This window comes from Branchiostoma floridae, chromosome 15, assembly GCF_000003815.2.
Source record: "Branchiostoma floridae strain S238N-H82 chromosome 15, Bfl_VNyyK, whole genome shotgun sequence".
Taxonomy (NCBI): domain Eukaryota; kingdom Metazoa; phylum Chordata; class Leptocardii; order Amphioxiformes; family Branchiostomatidae; genus Branchiostoma; species Branchiostoma floridae.
The window spans coordinates 6,561,932-6,574,734 of NC_049993.1; the positions used below are offsets into that span (position 1 = coordinate 6,561,932).

General features: G+C 43.0%; 1 protein-coding gene across 3 annotated transcripts in view; it reads left to right on the top strand.

The window, feature by feature from the left end:
- The window catches only part of LOC118432500 (glutamate receptor ionotropic, kainate 2-like), a 29,196-nt gene extending 16,393 nt beyond the window's left edge, over positions 1–12,803 (top strand). For all 3 annotated transcript variants that reach the window (XM_035844087.1, XM_035844086.1, XM_035844085.1), the window contains exons 3-14: positions 378–547; positions 684–822; positions 1,177–1,385; positions 2,469–2,522; positions 2,762–2,854; positions 3,115–3,252; positions 5,280–5,396; positions 5,744–5,854; positions 6,555–6,770; positions 7,015–7,166; positions 7,416–8,006; positions 8,137–12,803. In XM_035844087.1, the coding sequence (XP_035699980.1) occupies positions 378–547; positions 684–822; positions 1,177–1,385; positions 2,469–2,522; positions 2,762–2,854; positions 3,115–3,252; positions 5,280–5,396; positions 5,744–5,854; positions 6,555–6,770; positions 7,015–7,166; positions 7,416–8,006; positions 8,137–8,506 (2,360 nt within the window). In that variant the 3' untranslated portion in view covers positions 8,507–12,803. The remainder of the gene's footprint in view (positions 1–377; positions 548–683; positions 823–1,176; positions 1,386–2,468; positions 2,523–2,761; positions 2,855–3,114; positions 3,253–5,279; positions 5,397–5,743; positions 5,855–6,554; positions 6,771–7,014; positions 7,167–7,415; positions 8,007–8,136) is intronic.

Genomic DNA, 12,803 nt, shown 5'->3' on the forward strand with positions numbered 1-12,803 from the left:
AACGCAAACTGAGGGTAATCTTGAGATACCCGGTCACATACGTTATACCATCGTCGCGCTATATGAAAGTGACGGCAGTTGGGAGATATCAGCTGTCTTATCACGACTGTCTTGTCGATGTCGGCAGTCGGCAGTCAGTCCCACTGAGCCTGCTTGAATATTCTAAGGTATCAAATTCGTAGGACGGCCTAGGACGAATGTGACCGCAAAGTAGACACGGGCGTAGTATCTATTTTAAGTCAGCAATGATGAACTTTGTGTAAAGATATAGACATAGTTGATATGAGGGAGTACAGTAGCCCCCGCCATAAAACAACCTTTTAAGATACAGTGAATCTTAAATGATGACGAGTCTCTCTATCCGCTGCCTCTTGTAGCCGCTGTCCGGTTCCGACAAAGAGGGATCTGTAACATCCTTGTGGTGAACAACGACAGGAAGGTTGTTTCACTGGACCATAATCTGGAAGGGGAGGCAACTCACTGCGCTTACCATGACTTAACCCAAAACAACAGCCAGCTGCTCACCATGGTTGTTCAGCGCCCAGTGGTAAGTTAAACTACGGTATTTTTCAAACAGAGGTTGAGTCGCGGAGATGTAGTAGATGTAGATGTAGGGATTTTTACTGGCTTGCTCTTCTCACTGAGAGGTTTCGACTAAACAATTTTGTTTTTTCTTATCCCAGGAGGCGCATGGCCTGCCGCCCAACAGCGGGGTCTGGGTGACGTCATATCCGGAGCCGGATGACCTGAGCCTGATGATTGTCAACACGGTGGAGAAGTACAAATGGACGTCAGCCTTCGTCTTGTACGACAAATTCGCAGGTACGCGCCTCTAGCCTTAACAATTTTGTATCATAACGCACAATAACCTGTCTTAAGCAGCGATATCCGGCTTTTGGACCAATGGTCGGTGGTTGGGATTGATTTTCTGATCCCCGATTCGCAAGGTCAGGAACATCAACTGTACATGTAAAGCCCTGTCCTTCGTCGGAGACATCGAGTTGTCTTCCGATAATAGTAGATCTAGAGGCAAGCTCGGCGTGCGGTGGATCTCAACAATGGTTGAGGCGAGGCTGTTAACTTCAGATGGGTCTTCACCGTTGACAGGATTTCTGTCGCTCGCACATGCGCAGTGAACTTTGTGAAACAGCTTATAGACATGTTATTTTTCTCCAGACGCCTACCGTAGTTTGGAGAAGTTTCTGAACTGGGCCGCAGATCGGGACTGGCTCCTGCGTGTTAAGGAGATCCCTCTGATCGGAGAGGGTCCGGACAAGGTGGACAAACCCGCGCTGACCGAGCTTCTCAGACAGATCAAGACATCTCGCGAGACTCACGTGATCCTGCTGTCCAACTCTGCAATCATCAATGATGTCCTGGACAGGGTACGTCATTTTATATCCACGATTGTTTATACCGTAGAACCAATAGTGTAAATGACATGCTAGACCCTTTATGTTGATGTATCCATACCTATAGATATCCATATATATGTGTTTAGTTGTACTGTAAGTAGTTGTTATACATGTAGACCTTACGAAAGTCGCTGTACTTTTGCCGTGACAATAAAGATTGTTGTTTTATAATAGCTTCCATAGCAGGCTCTCTGAGGCCTTTTTTTTTTCTCAAAATACACTATTGCTGGTCATTTCTTTTTGTACTGGGTCGCTGATTGCCGGCATTCGCTGATTACTGGCCCCTTGGAGCCTGCATGATTACGACACTACAAAGCAAGGGGCCAGTAATCAGCGAAGGCCAGCAATTAGCGACCCAGTAAAAAAATGGCAAGCAAAAGTGTATTATGAGCCAAAAAAAAGCCCAAGAGAGCCTGCTATGGAAGATATACGGCAAGTCCAAGTCTCAAAATCGGTTAAAATCGTGATAAAATCGTTTGTAATTCGTTGTGTGCGTGCCAACCTAGGCGTAACATCAACTTTTATAATTCCACCGGGTGCCATAATACCACTAAATAATAAAAAATACATGGTTTTAAAGTGATTTAAAGATATTTACCTGGATTCTGCATCAGTAGTCCTATCAGGTATAATAATGTTTTCTTCATGTGGCAGTTATATTGCACCTGGCAGAATTATGAAAGTTCGTGTTAGAAACGATGCATGTAACATGCGAAATATGTACTAGATCCATTTTGGTTCGCGATGGTTTAAAGTTCGCGGTTTTTGATTGTGACCTCTTCAGCGCAAACTTAAAAACCGCTGCGAAAATGTGTGTTCTGTCTTCCGCCCGCCAAGCCCAAATTTCTTTCAACTTGACTCCTTTCCACCACTACGTTCACTCCATTTTCTCTCTGCCCCTGAAATTGAATCACTACGAGCTTTAATTCATTTACAGCAAAGGTTCACCTTATGTTCTAACATCAACCCAATAGATAGCTCCGGTAGGTAGAAATGCTTTGACTTGCATACATTTTGATTGTTGAAGTAATGTTTGTTTCTTCACACGTCCAGGCCGTGTATCTGCTGATGGTGAACTACCAGTACCATTGGATCATCACTAGCCTGGTGGGTACTGGTGTTCACAGCGTTTTCTAAGTGTGTATATCAAGTAGTTCCCATACCATATGGAATATATGATTCATTTCTGTTTCTGTAGCCCCTGTGCCACTCAGCTGTGCACGCTCTACTGTACGGCTGGGAGTTAACTCACTGGTAGCGACACTCCTGTATAATTTTACTCTATTTGTCATGAAAAGAGACCTAGTCCTCAGCGAGAAAGAATGTTGATTTCTGTTATTTTCTAGAACGCTCCTCTTGGCGACATCAGTTTTGAAGACTTTCACGACACCGGTGTCAGGGTGACGTTTTTTCACCCTAACACTGAACTTGGTGGCACTGTAAGTACGGTATCAATTTGTATAGTTTATGCAGCTTATTTATTTGCTGTAATATTCCCCTTCGAAGGTGGTGTGCATTTTCAGTATTTGACCCAAAATGAAATCACACGTGGGCCAAAATGTGTTTGCCTATGATCTGTTTCCATTAGACAACGGAGAAATACCCACTTATAAATTTTACTGACTCCTTATATGTACACGAGTTATGATGTGACTTTTGTCTAATAAGCAAAAATGATGATATTTCTTTTTAACGGCAGACCCGAATATTTGAACGCCTGGTGCTGGACGGCGCCTTGTCTCTGGCCCACTCGGCGGTGGAGGCCGCTCGTGCCGTAGACAGGGGAGAGATGTCGGCGGGAGAAGCACAGTGTCGTCTGCGGGACTATATCACAGAGGTACGGCCCATATATACCTTCAGATAGATTGCCTATAATGTTAGGGAGCGAACTTAAAGGATCCAGGGGATAAGGTGAATCAAAACAAGGAACACACTGTCGCTTAAAAACGCTATGACGAAAAACACTCATAGACGGTTGTTACCTCCATGAAAAAATGGAGGTATAGTTTTTGGTGTGTCTGTGTGTGTGTCTGTCTGTGTGTCCGCATATTTGTGGACATCATAACTTGAGAACCTCTCGATGGACTACGATGATATTTGGTATGTGGGTAGGGGTTGAGAAGACGAAGGTCAAGGTCAATTTTGGGCCCCCTTGTGTGTGACCTCGGTACTGCAGCAGAACTTCGATTTTTTGTATCTTTTTATCTGGACATGCTATGGTCTTGATTTCTTGGTGGCAGATAGCTTTTGATGTAAGGAAGAAGTGGTGTATGTTTGGGCCCCCTAGCAGCTTGTTCTGGAACTGCAGGAGCATTTTTGTCAAAATCTTCTAAGAAGCATAACGGAACATAGGAATGATGGATTTCCATGATATTTGGTATGCAGGTACATGTGGCAGAGATGTACATAATGAAATTATGCAAATTTGGACTTCATTTGCATACTTAATGAGGAAAATTTATATTTACAGTGTTTTCCAATATATCACTCAAATACATGTTACATATGTAGTTTGTGGCAGGCGGAAGTTAAGCAGATACTAATTATGCAAATAAGTCCCTAATTTGCATAATTAATTTGAAAGTGTCCTAATTTTTCTTAGTACGTGTAGTAAATGATTGGTCTGTCAACACTGTGACCTGTGTACGTTAGTTAAAGCCTTAAACATAAACAAGCATAAATCATGCTAATTTGAAAGTCATTTGCATAATCAGACTATTCCATGGAGGTATGAGGTCTCCGAACTCTTGTTGTTCCTGTATTCAGTCGTTTTCAGCGTACGAAACGGTTGCAAATCATTCTTTGCCGACTAGTTATAAACAAATACAATGTTGTTGAGCTGCGATAAGATAACGACAGTAGACCTATAATTTTGTAGTTACAGGTAAATAAGGCGAGTAATCGGCAATGTCTCCAGGCCTGGGGCTTGTAGCTGCATATCTGGCAGAGACTATAGCCATAAGCACTGTATGGTTGGTCTCTGGAATGTTATCTGCACAGATTGCGTGTGTTGCATGTATTAAGTAAAGACGTTCCACTTGGAGTGGTTTGCTTCTTACCTCAGCTTGGTGCTTTGGGGCTGTCATTTGGCTAATAGACCTAGACAGGATGCCTGAAGCTTCACAAAAGATGAGGAAAAAAGTCATCAGATTATCAGTGGAAACCCTCTCGACTAGAGGCTGCAAGACAAAATCCAAGAGTTTGTGGTCAAACGAATGTGCAAACCCATTTTCGATAATCATTGACTTAACCTGGATGCATATCTCAACAAGGGAGATCAATTAGATGGTGTAATGTCCGTTAACAGCTGTGTAATTTTCGCCCGCATGACCTTGGTTTTCTGACAGCCTCTGTTGCCCAGGCACTGAACGAAGTCCAGAGGCGGTATTTTTAAGAGCTAAAGGTCAAGCTGGCCCAAATGATTAGATAGACAATGTACCCTAACATTAAGGGCCGTGGTATGCGATGTGGCCATTGACATTTACGTTAACCTGAAGCTATCGTATCTGTGGATTTGGTGTAGGCCTCCACTGTAACAATAGTCCGGCCATTTTCTACTGAGCTATATCTCAGTCACCTTGGAATCGACTCATTTTCAACAAGACATACAATATAGTGGCCATTTTGGAATTCTAACCCATTCTATGCTGGCTTGTGTGTTATCAGTCACATTCTATATCTCAACTATTCTCCAGGTAGAGGTTGAGTCGCGGAGATTTAGTAGTAGTCGGAAAAGTGAGAGGGCCGAGGGGCGAGCCATGTAAATTTCCCGACTATATCTCCGCGACTGAACCTCTGCTTGGAGAATATATCCCAACATCGTACTACAATATCAGATTGTACCTACCCCGTTTGGCCCTACAGATTGAGTTTGAAGGCTACACCGGTAACGTCAACTACAAGAATGTGAGCGTCTCCACTAGACTCCGGAACAACTTGGTCATGGATCTGATGGAGAACACAGGCAGTGACCTGGTCAAGGTAACTGATACCCGTCATACAGCTTCTGTTCCTACATCGTAAGTAGTTATAATCCATCACTTATATCACGTGGCCTACTCGGTCACTTGGGTTAGATGTGTCAGAAAGCCAATATCGTCACCCGTCTCCCCAGTCGGTGTGTTCCGTCATTTGTCCAACCTCCCACTAATATTTTATACTGAATGTAACTTTTTTGTTTGCACGCTTTCGTCATTTTGGGGTTCCCAAAGAATGTCATTGATATTATGAAATCAATATGGCCTTATAATTACTAACAGTGATGATATTGATTTACTGGCATCAGACGTGTATGTTCTGACCCCATCCTCTTGTCACCATACATGAAGGTTGGGAAGTGGAGTCAGGTAGACGGCGCCAACCTGACCTCCCAGTTCAACTCCAGCTTCTTCACTAACCCCGTGCTGGGCGGCAAAGTGCTCAGAATCATTTCAAAAGAGGTAAGAGAAAGATCAGAAAGGATCGAGGGTTGCGTAGGACCCACCATGTGTACGTGTACACAAACTAAGCTGATCCAAAGTTCTAACCTAAGAATGGAACGTGGTACATAAGACTTAAGTCCCAATTGCAACTTGCACGAGAGGTGTAGCGTCGGCTGGGCTCCGAAGCCACAAATTTCTGTCGACGGGCACCCATCGGTGTTCCCCACGGGAAGGTCACGGCTTCTATTTACTATTGGTCCTGGGTTCATTTTAGGTCCAACTTACATTCAGATCGGTGTCCGGCCAGATTCAAAATACCCCTGGAGCCGCAAGGTGTCCCACAGGGCCAAGTATGCGACACGCCCGAAAGTGCAAAAAAAAAAAGCCGGTGAACAGGGCCTCTTTTTCCTATTGGGACCTAAGCCTTAGCGCAGCGTTGTAATTGTAACATTCTCTCGTGATGTTATGTACACATCTTCGCTTTCAGGTTCAGCGTACAACAATAAGGATGACTTGTATTAAGACCATCGTTAAACAATTAATCTGATGAATCGTTTATTAAGGTTAGACATCCAGGTAAGCAATATTCAAATACAATTCAATCTCTACAACTGGATAAAAACGGATATTTATTATCCGTTTTTATCCAGTTGTAGAGATTGAATTGTATTTGAAAATCTGATGAATCAGTTGTCTCACCTAAACATTCATCCTACAGAGAGACCCTTGGGTCAGGCTGAAGCAACACGCCGACACGGAGGGTCTGAAAGGGGTTGAGCGGTACGAAGGTTTCCTCATCGACATGCTGAACCTCATGGCCAAGAGACTGAACTTCACCTTCACCATTGACGTGCGCGACAACATCACGATCGGGTCCCAGAGCGAGACGGACGGCAGCTGGGACGGCATGATCGGCCTGCTGGCAAGACGGGAGGTAAGTCTGTCTAAATCTCCAAGTCCTGAAGGCTGACTCACTTACGTCAACAGCGTGCCGCTGTTGTAGTAGTTTCAGTCCTTGTGACACCGCATCAAGCTGCGATCTACTGTTCATTGTACTTGAAAGAAGCATGACACTTGATTTTCTTTTCACAATGAAGTCAAGATAAGCTTTCCAGAAAGGAGAAATGCCATTGGCATAAATTTAAAGTCCTGTTTCCCCTTTTCCTCTCCCTCTTCAGTACGATCTCGCCCTGGACGCAGTGTCGACTCGCTCCTTCCGTCTGAAGGCCGTGGACTTCACGGAGCCGATAGAGATGGCCGGGTACTACCTCATCATGAGGCGGCCCTCCAGGGCGGCACCTGAGCTTCTGCAGTTTCTCAATCCCTTCAGGTGAGCTGTGGTCAGGAATTGGGTGAAACCATGTACTGGATTAGTAAATCCATCTGGCTTTTGCTTTTAAGTACGTTCAATGGTGTGAAGCTCTCTGAAAAAAAAGGAACCGTAAAGTGATTTTTCATGTTGATGTGCAGATCAAAGTAAGAACCACTTTGCTGTCTTGTAGACGCTTAAAATTTCTTGTAGGTTTGTTTTTATCGAATGACAGTCAATGTTGAGATATGGCTTGCTTCATCTCTCCAGTTACACGGTGTGGGTGGTGATGCTGTGTGCTAACCTGGGCGTGGCCATCCTCCTCGCCATCAACAACTGCCTCAACCCGTACGAGTGGGGCGGGCTGGCTAAGCGAGGAGAGGTCGAAGAAGAAGAAGGGAAAAGTCTTAACTTCTCGAACAGCCTTTGGAGTGTATGGGGGGCTTACGTCGCAGCTGGTCCCGAGTTTCTACCGCGCTCTTTTGCTGGACGAACTCTGGCATCTTTGTGGTTTTTCGTCTGCCTCGTCGCCATTTCTTCGTACACCGCGAACCTGGCCGCCTTCCTGACCAAAACCAACCTGGACCGGCAGATCTCGTCTCTGAAGGATCTGGCCAACAGCGACTACAGGTTCGGGGCTCTGGAGAGGAACACCATCGTCAAATTCCTGATGAACAGCACCGACGAACCCTACAAGACCCTCGGGAGGAGGCTGAAGCGATGGAAAGGGGAGGTTCTGCTCGATTCTCGGGAGAAGCTGTTGAAGAAAGCCGAGGAGGAACGCTTCGTCTTCATCGCAGACAACGAGAACCAGTTTCGTGTGAAGGAGGAGCTCTGCAACCTGATGGTGGTGGGAGAGAGGTCAGTATTAAGAGAGAGAGAGATTCAAAAGATCTTGTTTGGCTATGCAATACTTGTTAGATATTCTTATTTTCTGGAATTACCTTCCGAATGTAGATTGACCAGCGTTAATGTTAACTGAACCCCGCAGGTTCTTCCGCTCCCCCACCGCCCTGATGTTCCCTCGCGGCTCGCCGTTCGTGACGGAGTTTAACCGGCAGATCCTGCTGTTCCGGGAGGAGGGGGTCATGGACATCCTCCGGGACCGCTACCTGAACGTGCCCGGGGAGTGCTCCACAAAGTATGTAGCCCAAGACGACGACCAGCTGCAGATAGAGAGCTTCATCGGGCTGTTCTACCTGCTGCTGATCGGGGTCGCGCTCTTCCTCATCGTCGGATTGGTGGAGATCTTCTCCTTCCGTGCGCAAGGACAGAAGAACGAGAGTGACGGTGAGAAGAAAGATGACGCACCGGACCCGAAACTTAAGATAAATGGGGAGTTAAACGCGACGTACCTGTAGAAGGCAGGACCGCAAAATGGCACGCAATGTACCGAATGACCATCGTCCCATTTGCCTCCTTTGTAGACTTTCTGAGACTAGGTGGGCTTTTTCGGGCGCGTATGTTACGATATGCTTTTTATCTGATGGCATATAGTGAGTAGTGCACTCGGTTTCTTGTAGCCGGCATCTGTAGGAAAACAAATAAGAAAAAAAAAACACATTATAAGCTCTGAGAAAGTCTGCCCCGTGAAGCCTGCTAAGGAAATATCATTTCATATCCACGCAATGTCGTGATGAAATATTTGCAATGCAACATGCAAAGGCCATAGATCATTTTCAGACGTGTGCCATATCATTTTCCACGTAAAGTATACATTATCTAATCTGCGTACAACAACGATATGGGTCCAATCATATCAAAAATATACAAATACTACCATGATCTACCATTATGTTCGTAGTAGATGTCATCTTGGACCTGATGTATACTCTCCAAGCAGAGGTTTGTCTCCGGCTGATTTTCTAACGTTTTTTATGCGTTTTTATAGGGCTTTCTATTTTGTACCGCCTTCTTTACGTCTCGTGTCCAAACGTTAACGTCAAAAAACAGCCTGTGCCGAACCTGTACCTGATGCCTCCTTTCGCCAAAACCAGTCAGGGAGTATATATATTTAAATAAAGAACAGTAATTTTTCGTTATAAATATGGAATATATTACAATAGCAGCATAACTAGCCTCAGGTATATGTTTGGACCTATTGATTCGTCAGATAACTATTGATATATGCATGTTATCTTACTTAAGTTCATTATTCGAAAATGTAATCTTCCTAATTCGTTTACATCAAATTTCCTAGATATATAATCTTGGGCTTTATTTGTGTTAAATCAACTCTGTCCATTTATCATTATTATCATTATCGCATATAAGCTTTTATCCATAGTTTTAAGTTTGATTGGTTTAATACTGTATTGACCTCTTTGTCACAGGCAGGAGCCACAAATCTCCTATAGCCATGTACACATAACTACCCTGATGTATCTCTCCATAACTAGCTCTGATCCACATTCCCATAACTATCTCCGATGTACATCCCCATAACTACCTCTGAGCCATATCCCAATAAGTATACGTTCCTCTAATACATTGATGTCATGTGGCATAGTCTGACGTTGAAGTGAATTATTTTATATCTTAAAACAAAGAAATTAGTGGTGCACTGTTTGCTCTCGTTGCGGGACATCTTGATGTAGCCCTTGTCTACCCAGGCCTTGCCCCACCTGTAACACAAAAAAATGTTGATGTCTTGTTCTTGTGACATAAGTTCATACACACACTAGGGGAAGGTAAAGGCCGACACGGTTTGGCCAAGCAAAGGAGAGTCAAGGCTGAACTTTACCTGAGACTGAGACCACTTTCTGGGTGGGAGCCGAAGAGTTAACGCGTTCTACGTCGGAAAAAGTTCAATGCGAATGTTGTCCTAAGGTTTGGTGAGGAACTACGTGTAGTTTGTATCGTAGTTCCACGTTGGAAATAAAGCTGTGTAGGCAGAGGGAATGAACCTTGGGCTAAACCGGCACCGCTTACTCTCTCCCAAGAGTATCTACAACTATTAAGCATGTTCAGAACAAGAGATACCAAAATTGAAGGTTTCACTGCAGTACCGTAGAAAGCAGCTAGGCCATTATTGAATTCAACCTTTATTTGCCTGACCTCTCCCCATATGCCAAATATCATAAAGCTCCATCGACAACTTCTCAAGTTATGCACACACACAAACGGCACCAAAAACATAACCTTCTTGGTGCAGGTAATAAGTACCCCACCCCTAGAACAAGTATGTAACCTCAGTCAAATATTCCAGCAATGCACACCTAACACCACACGTAACCACAGCCAAGCTTCCATGTGATTCAATGTAGGTTTTTACATTTTATGGCATCTGACAAGTTACAAAAGAAGGGATGGAACAGCGCCATCTACTGACTTTATGGTGCTGCATCAGAGATTGTTCATAGATTAATCATAAGGTATCAACCGAAACAAAATTGTTTATCAGAGAGCAGCGCAGTTGTGACTTTTGTAAATTCACAGCACTTAAATTTTGCAGCAGTGAAAATCGGTGTCTTTGAGTTTGTGGTTTTAACAACCGTTGTAATGCAATGTAAGACTGAGTGTCTGTTCCCAGTGTGAAGTCACTGCAAAAACTACCGCGAGTGCTTCAGTACCCTGATCTTACAGTTGGGCAATTTTCAAGTTGTCATAGTGACTTGAGCACGATCAAGACAAACATTTCGATCTTCTCTGGTGTTTTTATACACAACACCTGTACTCCTCTGTATTCTCTAGAGCTGTACAGTATCACATGTTCAATCATACGAGACCAACCTAGACAATGACGATTGAGAAACGAGAGATTTTTGCCAATTCCACTTTTTTTATTCCAATGCATCAGTGGCTGCTTTCAGGTTTTGTTTTGGCTGCTTATAACAGTCTTTTAGAACAATTCACAAGACACGCTAAATGGCCCGCAAACATCACGCTGGTCATATTAGCAGGACATTTTAGTATGGACTTGGTTTTGTGGATGACATCCTCTGCATACTTAAACAAGGGTGACAATGGATATGTCTACCTACAAAATTTTAAATACCATGAGCTGACAAATATCTATTTAAATAAAAAGTCCTGTTTAACAACCAAGAACACTTAGACCAGGGGCGTAGGGGAAACAAAGATCTAGAGAGGTCATGTTTGTGGTTTGTTAACGCTTGTTACTCGGGTTAGGGCATAAATGTTTCTCTGTTTCAGCCATTGTGATGGCAGTTATGCTTTTATATCAGGAAATGTATGCACACATACAAGCCATCCATAAAAGCAACTTTGGGTGGTAGATGGCAAAAGAACTGCTCCAGAAGTATCTTCCTGTTGTTAGAGTTACCACAAGAAGTGATGACAGGGATGTTTTTAATTTCCTCTACAAGACACCAATATGTGGAAATTGGCAAAAAAAGTCCTGCCTTGTCTAATATTACATACAGGAAATGGAGGTCAAGACTGTTTTGGCAACCTTTTCAAATAAAAGCAAAAAATGAACACAATTTTTCCACTTGTACACAATTTGTTTGTGACATTACTGGTACAAAACAGGGATGATATGCAAAGAAAAATAGAAACAAGGCATGTACATGTAGGTAGTAGAAACGGTTACAATCAACTTTCACTTTTATGTAGAATTCCATTGTATGTCTTGTGAGTGACAAGGAACAACAGGTACTGTACATAGTGATTTTATCCAACAGTACATAATATCCTAATAATCCCACTTAAGTCCTTTGCGTATCTTTCACTAACAATTAGCAATACATACAGAAATAGTATATTATCTTGCATCTCAAATTGGCATCAACATCCGATAATCCAAATACAATTATGCTAATTGCTTTTAATCAAGCATCATCTTAATGTCTAATCTTAACCTGTGTACAAAATGGCTTCCAGAATGGATACAAAGCCAACCTAAGTAAACCTTTGAATGTGCGAGTCATACAAATATACTATCAGTCAATTGATACATATGTATATATCTATAATATATATATTTAAACCATAACTTGCTGCCATAGGCTGAGGCCTGTCTTAAGTAAAAGACGGCTATCAAAAGTAATCTTCAAATTTAGATATCCAGCGAAGCCTACATCAATCAATAATTCAAGCATAAGGCCACCGCTTTAAGTTTTATGGATGACATCCTCAGCGGACTCACAATTAAATGAGGGCAACAACAAAAACACAAGATGGCTAAATATTCAAATTGAAGCAACAAAATGTGGATTTGCAGCTAACAAGTCTTTTATTTCTGTGTTCAAGAAGTACAAAAAGTAGCACTAGTGTGGTATACTGGTATCATTTACCAAGTTGGCAACTACACTCATACCTACCACATTGGTGCCACTTTTATAGCTATCAGACTAGTTTTACTTCTACAACTGCAGTCAGTCATGGCTACCTCACTAGTGTCACTTCTACAAGTACATAGTCAAGGATAGGTACATACCTTCTCGTTATGTTGACCAGCTTTGTAAAGGAATATATTTTTTCCCTCAAATTCAGGTTTGGATTAACAAGCGCACTGTCATCCATAAAATTTACTTGCTGTGGCCTTAGACTACTAAACACTAACCAGATCATGGGTAGGTGGGGGTGTATACATGTAATATGAAACAGCAGTGCACTAGGGGCCATTGTCATTATCATAACACAAAGTGCAGATGTGTTGTAACTTTTGGGTCTATTTGAGTCATCAGAAAGTTG